General features: G+C 34.0%; 2 protein-coding genes across 2 annotated transcripts; one reads left to right on the forward strand and one right to left on the reverse strand.

Annotated features, from left to right (window-relative positions):
* Nucleotides 1-6997: 6997 nt before the first annotated feature.
* LOC126715446 (uncharacterized) lies at nucleotides 6998-11610 on the forward strand. The gene is made up of 5 exons (XM_050416045.1): nucleotides 6998-7419; nucleotides 8164-8314; nucleotides 10320-10540; nucleotides 10746-10919; nucleotides 11183-11610. The coding sequence occupies exons 1-5, from the start codon at nucleotides 7216-7218 to the stop codon at nucleotides 11267-11269; spliced, it is 837 nt and encodes a 278-aa protein (XP_050272002.1). The 5' UTR covers nucleotides 6998-7215; the 3' UTR covers nucleotides 11270-11610.
* Nucleotides 11611-13716: 2106 nt separating this feature from the next.
* LOC126715447 (calmodulin-like protein 3) lies at nucleotides 13717-15051 on the reverse strand. Its single transcript, XM_050416046.1, has one exon. The coding sequence runs from the start codon at nucleotides 14851-14853 to the stop codon at nucleotides 14152-14154; it is 702 nt and encodes a 233-aa protein (XP_050272003.1). The 5' UTR covers nucleotides 14854-15051; the 3' UTR covers nucleotides 13717-14151.
* Nucleotides 15052-17967: the final 2916 nt, after the last annotated feature.

The raw sequence follows: 17967 nt of genomic DNA on the forward strand, positions 1-17967 counted from the left end.
TCTCTGGGTTTAGATTTGGGTTACTGTCAATTCTGGCACCTACTGAGCTTAAAGATCTTTCCATAGAAGTAGTTTGTAAATTTGCTAGATTTTATCTCCAAAAGCTTTCCTTAATCAAATAAGTTTTGCTATGAGTTAAAAAAACCAAAAATCTTGGTCATATTATCGATCGATTGGTCAAAACTAATAGAAAGATAGTCAAGAGCATATTTGAGTGCAATCCAATCAGTCTCCCTCTAGACAATAAAAGTGTATATATATATATATATATTCCTATATCGAATTAGCAGGTTTATCATAGGTGGGTTTTTCTCTTGAAAGTCTATATATCTATTTATTTAATAAAGAGAGAAGAAGAGAGGGAGAGTGGGGTTAGGGTATGGCGGGAGGTGCTTGGTGAGAGGTCATTTCATCAACCAACCATAAAACAAAATAAAATTGTATTCTATGATGCTTTGGGTGAAGAAAAGCAATGTGAGAGAGAGAGAGAGATCCTATTCTTTTTTCTACACTGTGCATGCAACTTGGACAAGGTCTTGTTGGAAAGGGTTTTTAGTACCAATTGCCCCCACTAAGTGGGTGGGTCCTACCTTTACAGGCCCCCACCATTTCGGAGAGAGAGAGTTTGGAAGTTGGAACACTGACCAGTGAAGCCCACTCAGTGTCATCATATGCAAACAAGATATCCTATTTTTGGAGGTATAAAGTTACCAACCCATATAATTGGTGCAGGAGAAAGCTCTAGAGGTTTTTGATTTTTTTTAGAGAGAGAGTTGTGATCAACAAAATATACTATGCCCTTACTGAATTGGACCAACTGAGTAGTATCCCTAGGGCCCAAAGAAATCAAGCTGTGTATATAGATAATCATAATCATGATCTGATATGATCCATGAACCATCCAAATTATCCAATGTACCTAGCTAGTTCAAAATGAAAATTGGTTTTGGGCATGCAAAATTTTCAGGTTGACTAAACCAAAAACACAGTGAACCACTTGTGCATGTCAGGTATCTTAATCATGGTTGCTACTATTTATGTTTATGAGATGCCATTGGTGGCTTGGCAGAAAGAATGATACATATCCTAAAGAATATGTGATTGATGTGAAGATGCTTCTTGACTAGTTTCCACCATAGTGTGTGTGAAAGCCAACAACTAAACTGAGTGATTGCAGTTAACCCAATTATCAATTCAACTCAGTGGACAGCATGGGTAGCATCTTATGGATATGGTCTCTATATAATGTTATTGCTTGTACTTTTGGCCCTTCACATGAAAAATATAATTAGAGCCACAAACCGAAAGCATATTTTATGAAGCACAATGAATTTAACACTCAACCCATTTACATATATGGATAAGGACTCGCAAAAATGGGTGAGCGGAACGAACAAAATAATACGACCAAAGATTTAGAAAGACACAATATATATTCGAACTTTAAAACGAGTTCTTCATCATAATTTTCTTTTCTTTTATATAAAAAAAAAAGGAAAGGGGGAAATTTTCTTTAGAATTTTGTTAAAACGAACTTACCAAAATATGCATATATTCTTTTCCATGATTTAGCGATTTACCCTATCAAGATCTATTCCTAGATGTGACGTATTCATTATTGGATTTGGATCTAGAGGTGCTTGACAATATGGATGGAAAAAAATACCCCATCTGGTCTGATTGGTCCTACTCTACTCCACTGGTAAGAAATGATGTGTGGGGATGAGTTTACCTAGCGAAGTTGAATATTATAAAAGATTTGAGTGTATTTTTTTTATTACCAATTTGTTTTGAGATGAGTTACACAACTCACAATCTGACTGAAGGTGCAAAATTTATTTTCTCCTCCATAAAAGCATAAGATAGAGTATTATTTTTAAGGTGGGTTTGGGACTAACGACTATAAGCCTCATCACTAATATCTTTCATCAGTTAATAGGAATCACTAACACACTTTGAAAGGATATGAAACTAGGGTCATATTCCTTAGACCGACTCTTGCCTGGATAAATATATCATCTTTTTCTGTTTAATTCCTGGGCATGGGTAAGATACTCCCTTATTTAGGGCCCTTTGGAAATGAGTTGTTTGAAATGTTAGGATTAGTGCCCTTAAATCCTATTATATGATGCTATATACGATATTATATATGATATTATGTATGACTTAATGTTGTAATTAATAAAATTATTTTATTATTATCTAAAATAATGGTGTTAGGGTACTTTTTTTTATCACACCTAACTTTATTTAAGTACCACCTATTTACTTTCAAATACACACACTTTATTATATTTAAAGCCCAAAGAATACTTATGCTTGACAATATTTGAAAAGCCTATGATTCAAGTCCATGACAAAACAATTTTATCAGTGAAATTCAAATCCATAATCAAAGCCCATGATTCAAACCCATGGCGATTCATTCATCCAAAGCCCAATTCTCATTGGCAATATCAAAACCCAATTCTCATTGGCAACATCAAAGCCCAATTCTCATTGGCACTACTTCATCAAAAAGAAAATAGTCCAAGATTATCAACGCTTGGCAAAGAAAAAATATCACGTTAAAATGTTACCATGGCAATCATCTTATGAAAAAACTCACGTTAAAATCTTGAGGATTATGTTCTTGTATTATAAAACCCATGAAATACATGGACGTCATTTGCATTGCGACATCCATAATATACACCTTCAAACACTCATGGTAAACATTCAAACCCACAAGATCATCATTTAAGTCATGATGCAATTATTAGAAACCATGAACATTATTTGCAACATAGAATTCGTCAAAGTAAATATTATTTACAAAAGTATTTTGAAACTTGTCCTATTGTTTCAAATATTACAAATTGCCCAAAGGCCCATTGCAAGTATTTATGAAAAACCCAAAAAATATTTACTAATAAAAGTCCATGAGGAATGAAGACCCATGGCAATATGTGCACACAACCCAACCCATGAGAGCAAGCCCAAGCAAAAAAAAAAAAAAAAAAAAAAAAAAAAAAAAAAAAAAAAAAAACACCAGCAGGAGGCAAAGGAGAACTGCGCTTGTTCATTCCTAACCAAAAAGAGCAACTAAGAACTCATACAAAGGTACCAAACCTTTGAGAATGGACTAAAGGCTATCCCATCAGTTTTTTGTCACCCTTTACCTAACATGAACAGTGCCCAAGGGCTGTCATATTAGCTGGAGTCTAAAGAATGATGGAACTTCATCATCTTTCTTAAAATAGTACCTCCAACGGAAGGGGAGTTGAAACCAAATTATTCAAACCCTAACAAATTGATGTTAAAAATAATCAAAACGTGATTCATGTGCCAAGCCCATGAATCCTAAAGGGGAAAAATTGGGAACATGTGTTTTGGAGGGCATAAAGGGATCTCCAACAGAACCCCCTTAAAGTAGATTAGAACTTGACATCTGACTTGAGGTGTTAAATCTTATTTCTCAGGGGTCCGAATCTCAGTTGCAGCATTAGGATTCACTCATGATACCCGCCTCAAATCACAATAATCAAACTCAGCCCTAAGAATCCTGGCATTTAATGCAAAAAGCTCTAAAATCCCATCATTACCCAAAAAAGCAAAGCAGCCCCCTAAATGGATTTTCCTACTTCTGAGCAAAAATCCCAAGGAAGCTTGACTCTGATTCATCACCTCTGAGTGGTCACACGTTTTTTGGAGCTTTGTCAATAAATGCTTCTCTGAAAAATCCACTATAAAAGCACAAAGAAGCTAACCAAAAAACCAACTAAGTCACCCCTTTGAGACTCTGAGACTTTGAAATTCGTTGGCCATTTTTACTAGTGGTTCAACTTTCTTCTAGCTCACCATCCATCACCTTCAACCCATACCCATTTGATCCCAGACATTTTTCTCTTCCCTTTACACTACCACAGCTCATAAGTCTCTTCTAGTTAACCACAAACAGCCCATTACCCATAAAAGACTTTAGTCTCAGCATCAACCCCATCTCACTAACTCAAAAGCAGCCCACATTCATCTTATTTATGCCTTACAAATTTACACTCACTAAAATCTTAGCTTAAAATTTGCTGCACTGAGTTGGGGGTTTTTCTCTCCTTTCACACCATACCAATTAATCCTCCATTTTTCTTCCTATGGAGCCTTTAATTTTTACTTTTTACTTTACTATTGAAGGGTATGATGTATTTGTAACGATTGAACTTTTTCCTCACATTGATGTAACAATGGCTGAAAGCACAATAAATTCCTCTTGAATGAGACATATAAGGACCTAAAATTTGCCTAAATCTATCTAATTATTGATGGTTGGACTGTGTAATTCCACCCCTATTGTTGGACAATTTACCTTTTGGACTTAAGAATAACTTCACCCTTACCGCTGGAGAATTCGTTTTCCCTTGGACTATCAAAACAAGACCACTAATAATATACTAATTAAGTATTGTAACGTATTTTTTATTGGGCCTTTGTTGTCGTTTTGTTAAGTGCAGCTCTTGTTTCTTCTTGCTTGGATAGGCTTGTCATCACGCCGAAAGCCTATGGGTGTCATCTCAAGAGCCCATAGTTAAGTCTCGGTTTGGTTTCCCAACATTTCATTCAAAGGCATCAATTTCTTCCCTTAACAAATGGTAACATGAATATTTGGACATTATCATATAGTCCATGAGATGCATAGTATGTGATTTATGTGATTTAGTTACAGAAGATATAAGTCACAAGTTTTTTGTAAACTCAGACTTTTAGTTCGTAGTCGGTAATGAAATTAGGCATTTTATCTGCAAAAACTATAACATATCAACTAAGATAATTTGTCTTGATCATGGAAGTGGAGACTTCTAGTTGATATGTTGATATATTTTAAGAGTTACGACACATTGAACTGGACTGCTGTGAGATTTATTATTCTCCTAATGATTGTTAAATGAATAATAAATCTCACGACTTCTATTTACATCAACTCTTAATCCTAAGAGAATAATAGACTTAATCATGAAGTGTAGGTTACTTTGATATATTAGGAGTGAGATCTAAAATTACGATCAAAACTTTAATATGTTGGGCAGCCACATTCAGTATTGATGGAACATATATTCTTAAGATGAAATTTATAATTTCTTAACAGAGATATAAAATATTCCCTTAAGATAAATTTAATGGGTTTGGTTATTCAGAGTGTTAAGCCTAATCACTTTAGTAATGAGTTACTAAAATATATATTTATGAAATTGGATTTCATAAATATATGATGAATAACTTAAAGGATTAAATCGAGTACTCAAATATTAAGATGTAGTAATTTTCAAAGTGGCAGTCTATATTTATGATTTTGTATTACTACGAATATTTTTTGAAGGAGTTGTATGTATAATAAAGTCTTGAGACATAATTTATTAATAAGGCCAAGAGTGCAATTATATTTATATAGTGGTATTAAATATAATTAATGGTAATTTTGAACTTGTCAAAAGTTGACAGAAAAGCCCAAAGCCCATTGGAACTAGTGTTTTATTTGTTTATTTTTGGTCCCACTCCAAACCACATATTAAAGTCCAATCGGAATGGCCCAATAGGCTAGTCCAATTAGATAATCAGTTATAAGAAGAGAAACATACAAAATTTTGTATGAGAATGAAATGGTTTGTATATGAGTGTTGACACTCTCTTATTCTCCTTTGAACAAACACATATAAATTAATTGAGGGACCACACTTTTTGGGCATAAGTGGAATTTGAGTGAAGATTAAAAGTGTTTTCAAGTACTTTTAATCTTTGGTTTTGAATTTCACCACTACAAGGTACACTATTTTGTTCTTATATTCTGAAATTTATATAGTACACATTATCAATTGCGAATAAATTAGATCTATTAATTTTCTGCTGCGTATACTTTGTATGCGATTCAAACATGTATTTTTTTAATATGAAAAACTATACCTAGAAAAAGGTAGAATTTTAAAGGCTATACTTTTTATATATATATAAAAAAAAATTGTAGTTTAATCTGCCCTCCTAAACAAACATGCCACAATTTCATTATTAAAAAAAAAATGCCACAAAGTAGAAAACTCCTTGGACGAATCTACACTTATAGTTGGACTTGGGGCCATTTTGTTGGGCCTGTTTATTTAAGACCTATATTAGACCGGTTCTATCAAATGTATTTTGTTGCCCTGATGGGCCATTTCAAGACCTCCCACCCCACCTTTTCACCACATACAAAAGACAAAAAAATGAGAAGAGCTCTGAACCCAAAAGAATGTAAAGTTGGGTTGGGCCTTGATGTACCTTTTTCATTTCCCGCTTGGTCTGCCAGTTTGTCTGTCTCAACTCTCAAGCCTCTCTCAAGTCTCAAAAGACAAAAAAGAGATAAAGATTGCTATAGAACCCACGAGAGGCATTTAACATTATAATCGGACGGTTCTAGAGAGAGAAAAGTGAAAAGAGTGCATTTTCAACCCTCTTTTTCACTTCTCTATTTTTCTCCGCCACCCTTTCCCATTCGCCAAAGAACTAGAAGTTTCAACAAACCCAAGTGCGTGTACTGTCGACTTTCATGTTCAACGACTATTGATAGGGATTAAATAAAATAAAATAATTCCACAACAACTAGAAATTATTAATTAAATACAAACACGACAAGAAAAAAAAACAAAACCAAAACAAAAATCTCAAAGGTATCAACTATCATGTCTCAAAAGACAAGATTCACAAAAAGCCCACTATAGAAAAGATATATATATATTTTCCTATCCCAAACCAAACTGAATGAAACACGTCTCTGAAGCGAAAGTCTCACATCTAAAGTCTCTTCCCACTCACGAATCTTAGCTACGTGTCAGCTCCTGATTGGTCATCCATTTTCCCGACCCCACGCGTGGTTGGTCGGTTGCTCTCTCTCTCTTCACTTTGTTCACCCATGAATGACACAGAGCCTTAGCCTACCCTAATTTATTTACTATCTATATTTTCATCCAAAAAAGAAAAAGAAAAACTCTCTCTCTCTCTCTCTCTCTCTAATCTCAAGACTATAAGTTAATATTATTACCATTTCTTTAACCTTTTCCAAGCTCTTCTTGTCTTTGCATATTGGGGGAAAAAGAATTGCACAGTAATATATTTGGGGGGGTTGAAGTGAAAAAAGAAAAGAGTCGGTGAATGAGAGAGAAGGGGTGTGAGATAGAGAAGAGGGAGAGAGAGTAGAGGAGGAGGGAACGAAACATGTCTGCCATAGTGTGCGGGAAGAGATCCTCCATTTTCGAAGATAATCTCAGCCCACCTGTTTCCAAGAGAATTCGTTGCTCTTCTTCTTCACCTGTTCGATTCTCTCCGCCCACCACCGCAACTACTACTCTCTCTTCTTCCTCCACCTCCTTCGATTTGATCCACCACCTCACGACTATTTTTCCTCACATGGACCACAAGGTAATTGGATCGGTGTGTTTTGATTTACTTTTTTTTTTTTTTTTTTTTTTTTTTTTTATCATGTGGGGTTGGATGAGAAATGAGAATTACGAATTGGGTATTTTCAGTTTGGTTCAAATTTGTTACCTTTTCTTTGTTTTCTAATGTTTTTTGATTGATGGTCATTGTTTTGGGTTTTTCTTATTAGGGTTTGATTCGATTTGGTATTCTGTTTTATAAATTATGTTACTTGTTATTGAATTTTTGACATTTCATGGAAATTATTTTACTTTTTGTTTGTTTTTAATAATAAGAAATAGTGTTTGGGGAATGGGAATTTCAGTGGATTGAAATTCCTTGCCTCTTTTTGACTTTTTTAATATGCGCCAATTAGCTCTAGCTCAAATGACATTTCCTTCAATTATAATATAATGAAATGGTGGCAATAGTTGATTCTGTAAATCTTTACTTTATTTTGTTCCTAATATGTTGGTTTTAATTTTGGATAGATGGACATTTATTTTGCTGAATAATCCCCAAAATTTTCACCAAGCTTAGGCAAATGCTATGCCTCAATAATTTATGATAAAAATGTGGTAATTCATGTATTAAGGTAGCCAATAAAAGATTTTAGGATAGTCTTGAGAATGCAGTTAGCTCATTAAATGTGCTTTTGAAATTTGGAGGATGGGCATTACAACTTACAACTCTTGATGTAATATGGTGGTAGTTACTAACATTTATGGAGAACTATGATCATTATAGCTTCTTGAGAGAGCGCTTGAAGAATGTGGTGATGATCTTGATTCCGCTATCAGAAGTTTGAATGAGCTTCGTTTAGGATCTACTGGTGATAACTTGGGTTCTACTGCACCCAAATCTGATGCAATACCGGAAGCAAATGTTCAATCACAAGGTATGCTTACGAAATATTTTGAATCAGTTCTTTGAACTCAATCTTGATGTTTCTGGCTGTTTCTAACTTGCATTGGTTTGACAGATTTACTTGTTTCTTCTTTATGTGTGTGTCTGTGGAATCTTATTGTTTATGAATTATTTGCATGTGAAGGTTTGCTCTCTGTATGTTCAGTAATGCAAGGTCTAATAGTTTTCCTTTTCTGTAACTTCTTATAAACTGTATGAACATATATTACCATTGATAATATATTAATCTGAATCATGAAACAATGTTCAGAACAATTTTTTAAATATGTATTTTCTATTCTTCAAACACCACCACTATGACCTATATGACCATAAGAGGGTTATCCTTTATTGGATTGTCTGATCATTGCCTGAGTTTGAGTACCTTATGTTTGCCTGTCTCTCTCTCTCTCTCTCTCTCTCTTACCCATTTTGTACCTTAGAATTCTGATATATGGCAATAATTCTCATGTGATCTTAATTATTGATTCTGATTTGATGATCCCTTAAGAATTTTAATTCAATCTTTAGCTGTTCATTTTTTCCCCCCATTTCTGTGTTCTCTGTCTCCCCTTTTATCTAATGACACATATTGGCACATGGGCTTCTCACATGCCTTTTATGTTGATGATGTGATTACTCATGGCAGATTAAACTGGAATATAGGTGTATTAAATCTCTGGGAGAGTTTATCAGTCCTGTAGCTTTGGTTGGTCGGTCAATGTGAAGACATTGTCTTCTCCATTGTATTGATGAGCCACTTTCTTCATTCAAATTTACAAATAGTCTACCTGGGTTTAGGCATTAGACTACATTTGACCTCTCTTTATAGTTTTTAATGTAAACTTTGCTTTGGACCTTGAAACATTGCTTGACTGCTTTTTGGAGGAAGAAATTGAGTATGTTTGTTGACTGCTAACAAATAGAGATCAATTTAGAGATTTATCAGAAAGAGAGTTGGTACTTGAGACATAGCCAAGGCTACTATTTAAGAGAGAGAGAGAGAAAGAGTCCATAACATTGCCGTCAGCTGCCACATCTTGGTTCAGGAATTTTAATCCAATTCAGAGTTCAAACCTTGACTTTGGTCAAAATTTCAGTTCCATAAAAAGTAAAATTTTAGGCTAAAACCTTAGGTAATTTAACGGCACATGATGGTAATGGTAAGACGTGTTTATTTGCACTGACAATGGAAACCATCTTTTCATCTCTACAAGTTGCAAAGCTACTTCTTGACTTTGACTTGATCCATTGGCATGTGGAAAGGAATCATCTGAAGGGAATCCATTAACAATACTGAATCAAGTTGGTGCCAATAACATGTCAAGGGAATTGGTATGTTAGGTGCTAATGGATCGAGTACCCTTTGACCCCCTGACTGAATCTTATTGGCAATTACTCATTGCTTAAAAGCAGCTTTTGACCCCAACTTGATTCTTCTTACGTAAGGGAATCAACATAGCAAAAGGGTTATGAACACTGATTTTTTGAAAGGATATCCTCACCCATCATGCTTTTGAAAATTTGAACCAAACTCAGAAGAAACGAGTTTCTTTGAAAATGGATGGTGCTTTTATGAAGTGCCAGATGTTGCAGGTGAGGAGAATAATCCATGCTATTGTTTCAGATTTTATCTGAGATTTTGTAAACTAATAGAGAACGAGTTCAAGCAATTTATGACTGAAAAGGTGAATGTGAAGTCAGGGGGTATAGCTTACATAATGTTATGTCTCTTTTTGCTTTGCAACTATTCCTTCTAAAATTTAACAGAATTTAGTGCAACTTGTTTAATGTGCTTCATTGCTGAGTAAATTTTTTAAAGAATACAAGACAATTGTCATAATTATTGGTGTCAACTATATGCTGCCCCCCAACCCCCCCCCCCCCCCCCCCAAAAAAAACCCCCCAACCTTTGATTTTCTAAGTTTTGGGCCATTGCAACCATTTCTAATTGGTGGTGGACTTCTTCATGGGATGGGTGCGATATTTTGTTTCAGGTGTAGTGACAGATAATGGAGAGGTCACACCTTGTGAGGAGCAATCAGCTCCACAGAACCCTCCCATGGATGGTAATGACTGGGTGGAGCTCTTCGTTAGAGAAATGATGAGTTCCTCCAATGTAGATGATGCTAGAGCTCGTGCTTCAAGAGTGCTTGAGGTTTTGGAGAGATCCATCTGTGCACGTGCAAGCACTGAGGCCACCCAAAGCTTTCACCAGGTTGTTTATTTTACTGTCATTTCTGTTACTGTTATTGTGGTTTCTACAATTATGCAGAATGTAATCATAAATTCCCATATTGTTCTTTCCTTTTTATTTTTATTTTCTTTGGTGGATGCGATATTTTCTTTGGACAATTTAAATCTAATAATATCATGTTTCCTTTTAAGGCTTTGTTTACTTATTGTGGGTTGCTCTATTGTAGGAAAACATGATGCTGAAGGAACAAGTAGAAGCACTTATTCAGGAAAATTCAATTCTCAAGCGAGCAGTGTCTATCCAACATGAACGTCAGAAAGAGTCTGAAGAAAGAAACCAGGAGTTGCAACATCTGAAGCAACTGGTATCCCAGTACCAGGATCAGCTGAGAACATTAGAGGTTTGACTCACAGACCCCATAATTTCTTGACTCTGTATATGATCTCATGTTCCATGTCAGCGGCAGAGTGTTCTGAGGCTATGCTGTTTGGCATTTGAAAGAAAATGTTAACAAAAATTGTGCATTTAGTCTTCTTGGCATAGTCATTTTGATTGGATCTTTGCTTCTTTACAGTCATTGCACGATTGAACCATATTCCTGCTGTTGTTTTCTATATTTTCTTTAGTCTGATGATTATTGTTTGATTTGTGATGCACTACCAGGTGAACAATTATGCATTGACAATGCATCTAAAACAGGCTCAGCAAAGCAACTCCATCCCAGGGCGTTTCCACCCTGACGTCTTCTAGTGGTTCTTGGATATGTTAATTTGACCTGGTGGGTGCTTTCGACTGCTGTGAAAAAGGTAGTGCTATTTATCTGTAGGCACTACAAATGGTATCTGATGTCCCAATTGCTTTGTGGGGGGTTTTGCCCTCTTTGTCAAATGGTAGGCAGTGATGAAAGACACATTTACTTTCATTTGAATACATCATTAAGGGTCACTTCTCTTTATTGTTTGTGTCCTCGATTTGAATTGAAATCGTTACACATCATAGATGTTTGTAGGTATATGCGTTAAGAGATCAAATAAATATATTGTAGCACTATACCTTGATAAAAAGATTAGTGGTGCTTAAATTATCTCTAATATTTTTCTCTCTGGTTCACACTTCTGGTTCGTCTGTTGATAAAGTAATGCTATTGTGAGAAGCTTTTTCCGCATAGAACGTTCTCAAACCGTTTCTCCAACCTTGATTTTGAATACAGATTAATTGTATAACAAATGTTATACGGAATTGTTTTTTTAATATGAAAGTGTAAAAATACCCGCTAGTTGATACAAAATACGAGAATACATGACTTTAAATACTCATCTTTAAAATGTGACTTCAAGTAAAATCCCATCTTGAAGATGGGATGTCATGTTGGCAATTTCACATGGCGGTGTCACACAGCGGTGTTTGTCCATTAAGGCAAGTTGAAATCACACCTTAAAAGATACTATTTCAAAAAAAGAAAAAAGAAAAAGGTTTTGTTTTGTTTTATTGTGTGTTGGATCATTGATAGTTAAGGTGAGAGATTTGAACATTGGAATGTGCTAATTAGTTGAGTTACAAGGTTCTTTTAAGGTGATATTTCTTTTAATCAAGACTAAATAGTTGTATTCATAGGAGCGTCTAATTTGTGGGAGTTCAAATACCTGCATCTTCAAAATGCAATTTTAAGTGATATGAGTTTGTGTTGTCAAGAATATTTTAGCTGAAGTGGTAACTCATGGTGTTTCCAATTAAAATGTTCATAGTTCAAATATTTTATTCTTCAGTATAACTGTCGAATTATTAAAAAGGAAAAAATAAAAATAATATGAGTTCAAGCAGTTTTTAACTGTTGAAAAGTGAACATCATAAAACCGCAAGTTAAAAACGCAGTGAAAATTCGTCTTGAACATAAACCAAAAGAGGAGTTAGAAACTTAGTGATTGAGTAACCCTCGAATCCACGTTCATTTTAATAAATTGTGAAATACAGATAGAATTGATTGCATACACTGGAGTACGTAATCATCGTGATGAGGGATTCTAAACACAAGGCCCCATATTATTCCAATTAAGCTAAAGGTTTCGGTTCTTTTCTTTTGGGATCTAGTTCACACCCAAAGAGCACGCCTGCCAATTCTGTAATTGGCATTGTTAGGAATTCTCTTTACGCACATGCAAGGTTCTCCTTTGCACTTTTCTCTGATTACTTCCTTAAGGAGGGAATGGCTTTAAGATGGATAGCATAATTTAGCTATGCTTGGATATAGAAACAGATAATTCTGCTTGATGCAATGAACAAATTATTCATGTCTTCATGAATAATCATGGTTCTTTGCACCATATGGATTAATGATTGGATTGACTTAAAAAGATTAGCAAGGTTTGGGCATGCAGGGACCCAATTTATGGACAAAAGCAAAAGGTTATGTTTATTTGGAATTGACACTTTTGCTTGCATTTCTTTTCATATCCTTTTGACATGGTTTTTTACATGACTGTTGTATTTATTTATTTTATTGAAATCAGTGATTATTTATAAAATGTTTATTTAGTTAACTATTAATCTAAAAGTATATTTACATAGAATATTATGCTTTTTAAAATAAATTATTTTTCTTATTTTTTCTAAATAAAATCCATAAAAATTAGTACTCACCACAAAGGAAGATCTCATTAATTTCCAAACAAATTGAAATTAAGAGCATCTTTACATATTTGTTCGTGCCCATATACATATTTTTTAATTGGTCACCAATGTAACAAGTCAAAAAGACAAAACCTTGCCAATGGGTTGTTTAGTTTCGGGTTATACTTCGACAATAAGTATAGATGCACACCAAAATTAGAATAATTTTCACACTTATTTAAGTTGACAAATTGTTATCTAAGCTGGCAAGTTGTTAATAATAAATATTAAAGTAATGTTAATAATTAGCTCATATGAAAATTAATAATAACATGTCAACTTAGCAAATATAAAATTTATTGTGTATGTATCATTACTCATACTTTAAATGAAAAATGTTATTATATAGTATATATTATTAATTCACACCCTCTTACACACACGCATATAAAAATGAATTGAAGTCATGACTAAGCACTAACTTTTTTTTTCTTTGGCTGAATGACTAAGCACTCACTTTGAATACTCTAAACATTGATTTCAGATATTTTTGTATGGGTAAGAGTGGGTGAAATGTGAATTGGTGAGCATATAATAAACACCGCGGTATTGAGTCTATTGACCAAACAGCTTACGAAGAGTCAAATATCATATGTACATAGGACAAACAAGGGCCACAGATCCGGACCAGTCCTTAAAAACCAAACAAAAGGGAAAAAAGAAATTACATACTCGAAGCTCTAATTCTAAATAGTAAATACACACAGACTTTCTTTTCCATGTGAGGTTGATCGATGAACTTCTTATATAGAAATTGTTCGAAGGATGAAATGAAACACCTAGCTACTTCGTTGTAATACCAATAATATATGCTTTCATAGTCTGTTGCTTAGAGCTTTGAAGCATAGAATAGAATATATATGTAGTGAGGAATACTGTTCCATTGTTGTTTTTCCGCTTTCTGCTAATTATATTTATGTGTGTGCATGTGTAATTAGAGAGATCGAGAGCTTACATAGAGAGAATTAGGTGCCAAAGAGAAGGGTTCCTCCACCTTTCATCATGCTCTTAAACTCAACAAAATTAACCATACCATCCCCATCCATATCCACTTTCCTTATCATCTCGTTGCAATCCTCAATCTTCTTTCCTTCCTTTAACCCCAAAGAGCACAAAACCGAGCCCAACTCCTCCACGCTAATTAACCCATCTCTATCTTTATCAAACACATCAAAAGCCTCCTTCAAATCCTCCTCTACTCCTTCCTTTCCTACACCTTCTTTCCCATCTCCTTCGCTCGCTCCCTCTTGACCAACCATGGCTTCACACAACACACAAAACTCATCAAACTCAATCAACCCGTTTCCATTAGCATCCACTTTCAAAACCATTTCTTCAACCTCTTTCTCTGTCACAAATATCCTGATGTTCTTCAATGACTCTCTCAGCTCTTGCTTTGTTATGAATCCATCACCGTTCTTGTCAAAGGTGGAAAAGACTTTCTTGAGCTCAGCCTTATTGTGGGAAGTCTTCTCTTTGTGAGAAACTTGTTGGGGTGTGTGAGAAATAGCTGAAGAAGAAGAGGAAGAAGAAGAAGAAGAAGATTTGATGGGTGAAAAATACTGTTGCACCCATGCAAGAAACTTCTTGCTAGGAAAATGAAAGAATATATTTAAGAAGCCAGCAAGAAATAGAACTGCTAATAACAGCACTGTTATTAGCACCATTTCTGTTCCCAAATACAATCAAAAGAAGAAATTCAGAAAAGGTTAAGGACGAAGAGGAAGACTGGAAAATATCATATAGAGAAGTTTGTTTGATTATGACTTTGTTCTGTTGTGTTGAAAAAGCTTGGTTGAGTATTGAAGTGAAGACGCGGTGTTTGGTGGTACCTTCTGATCCCCACAAACCGCGTGAACCGTAGTAACTGTAAAGTTGTCACATATATAAATATGTTTGGTGACACATGGTGGCATTGATGGAATCATGGAATGTTGTACCGTTGGATTAAACAAAGGCAATTGACAATTCTATATATACAACAGTACAGAGAATACGCCACTCTAATTAAATAATGAGGTTGGCTAAATTCATTTGCTTAAAGGTAGATGAAAGTGGCTTTAAGCTAATTCTTTTTGTTGGCTAATACTTTTATTTAAAATTATTTTTATCTCACATTAAAAAAAAAAAAAAAAAAAGCTAGCCAAACTCGTGTTTGGATTTATTTTTTTTTCCGTAGTTTATTATTTTATTGATTTATGTACACTTTTTTAAAATTTCATTTTTCTTTAAATAAAACTATAATTTTATCTATTTTCAATATGTCAATAAAAAATTAATATAAATATGCATTTTTTTAATAATAAAAGCAACAGTAATCCAACACACTAAAGTTGATTTTTGCCCTAATTTAATCAAGATGCTCCAAAATGTATTTATCACAAAAATCACTCGCAACTATTAGAAAAATGATATTATATATTAATGAATATCTTAAAGGCACATGTTAAAAATTAACAAATACTTAATTATGAGCCAAAATGCATATTTATAAATAGAAAAAAAAAAAAACTTGTTAATGATTTATTGGCTAGTACATACGAATTTACTGTAGTTATGTGTGGTTTTTTTAGATATTTGCGCACAATTTCACTTTATTTTTTTTTTTAAATGAATAAACATATTATTTAATATAGGCCATCCATTAACAAAAGCCTTCGAAAAAAATTTTGAATTAATAAAAAAATAAAGTGCCCTTTTTTTTTTTTTTTTTTTTTTTTTTTTTTTTTTTCTGTAAAAGTGCCTATTGGAAACCTTACATATATATATATGAAAGAGAAATGCTAATGAATGTTTTTAGGGTATTAGTTAATAATCCATTTAAAGAAAGTTTTTATGGGAAAAAAAAAATTAATGTTTTGACAACTTTTTTCCTTCCCAATAAAAGTAGTGTCAAAACTTTCTTAAAATAAATTATTAACTAATGCCCTAAGGGCACTCTTTAGCATAACCCTATTTGAAATGGTAATTTCCAACAAAAATTATTTTTGGCTCATCTTGTGGCGTGTGTAATGGAGCATGGAGGATCTTAGTTGGATGATACATTCATGCACTCATTGTTTGACATCATACTTGTTAGTATTTAGTACTTTGTGTCCTCGTGGAAGGAACAAAATGATGTTTATGTTTCACCGTCCCACCATTGCACAATGTTAAACCCAACCAAGTTGCACTTTACGACAACCCCACATACTTCATATATGATTGTCTAGTATTAATTCCAAATGAAAAATGTTGAGCCATTCATAGCCCTTGGATCTTTCTATTAAAAATTCGTGGAGTGAGATAGTGGTTGATGACTTTATGTGGACTAAAAACTTTAAAGTTGGGTGAGGAGGAGATTATGGATTTCTATAGGCCTTCCATTCCATATCCATAGAGAGCTACCGATTTAATTGAATTGAGCCTTGAGATGGAAACTTTTTTTTTTTTTTCTTTTTTTGAGAAAGTTGATATGGAAACTTACTAAACGATAACTTTTAAATTCAGAGAAACTCTAGAATTAAAAATGGGCAATTTTGAGCCAAATCCTATTTTACGAAAACAAATAAGGATTAAGAAGAAAGCAAGAATAAAAATGATAAGTGCAGAGACTTAATGGAAACTGTTCTAACAAGTAGAGCTATGTTTTGGGAATATGGAAATTTCCAGTACTTTTATTGATGTGATAAAAGTCTTTTTTTTTTTTTTTTTTAAAGAGAGTTTCAACCTATGACGTCTACTCCTGATAATAATTCTTTATCATTAGACCAAGACACCAATCAGTTTTTGGTATAGGCGGGGATTGAACCCAGATCTCTTATACAATCATCAAAGACTTTACCAGTTGAACTAACTGAAACCCACAACATAGTCTTGATTGTAATTGCCTAGGAAAGTTTCATAACAAACGACAATGAAGAATGGGAAGCATTTTTTTTCATGGTTGTTTCTTATTGGACTTCCCTATAATTGGAGCAAAAAATTCTTGCTAAAGTGCCGTGGTTAATGCGGCACCCGAGTTAATTTCACAGCATCAGATGCCTTTTGGCCACAACATCATGGAAATGCCCATGAGAATCTGAATCTTTCTGTTTCACTCGCTTGTGTGTTCTTCACAACTTCTTCATTTTAGAAATTGCAAGATTTGTCAGTGTCGTAACTTACGGGCCATAATAATACAGAGTACTCTTTTGCCAATCAGCAAGAGCCGTAAGAATAAATTCTTTTTGGAAAAAAAAAACACGTCAAGAGAAGAGAATGATGCCATTTTTTCATCTTTAATTTTAGAAAGATAAAGTTAAGGCTGCTCATTGAGGGAGTGCCAGATATTTTTCTAATTTGTCTAGGCAAGGGCCCAAAGAAAAACATTCATGCAGAAGACAAGATTTTAAAAAAAAAAGAAAAAGAAAAAGGTGGTACAAACTCCTATCTATAGCGTATCATAGTAATCCACATCTATTGAGGAACAAATAGTAAGCAAGTCAACAAGCCACAACGTGGAGGTTCTTCTTTAAAAGGGTTCAGTCATAGCTCGATTTTAAGACGTTAATCCCAACCCAAATCATACGTGAGTACTCATTAATCATTGATCCCTAATCCTTGGTATTAGTTACTAAGTTCATTAATTTTTTGAAGGTAAATAGTGGGAGGGAGGGGGACATGGGGCGGTTTGAACCATATACATAGAATACTGTAGTATTTACCAAACCTTGACATGACTAACGTTAATGCTTATTTCATTTTTTTGTTACTAACTTGCAAGTAATTATTGTGTATTTTTGGAGTATGGTGACATTGTG

This window comes from Quercus robur, chromosome 2, assembly GCF_932294415.1.
Source record: "Quercus robur chromosome 2, dhQueRobu3.1, whole genome shotgun sequence".
Taxonomy (NCBI): domain Eukaryota; kingdom Viridiplantae; phylum Streptophyta; class Magnoliopsida; order Fagales; family Fagaceae; genus Quercus; species Quercus robur.

What these genes read in the sequence shown, in the direction of transcription:
- LOC126715447 (XM_050416046.1), bottom strand. Translation starts at nt 14,853, where the DNA reads ATGGTGCTAATAACAGTGCTGTTATTAGCAGTTCTATTTCTTGCTGGC.
- LOC126715446 (XM_050416045.1), top strand. Translation starts at nt 7,216, where the DNA reads ATGTCTGCCATAGTGTGCGGGAAGAGATCCTCCATTTTCGAAGATAAT. An exon ending in TTCCTCACATGGACCACAAG is followed by an intron (nt 7,420 to 8,163) that starts GTAATTGGATCG and finishes TGATCATTATAG; the next exon opens with CTTCTTGAGAGAGCGCTTGA. An exon ending in CCACCCAAAGCTTTCACCAG is followed by an intron (nt 10,541 to 10,745) that starts GTTGTTTATTTT and finishes GCTCTATTGTAG; the next exon opens with GAAAACATGATGCTGAAGGA.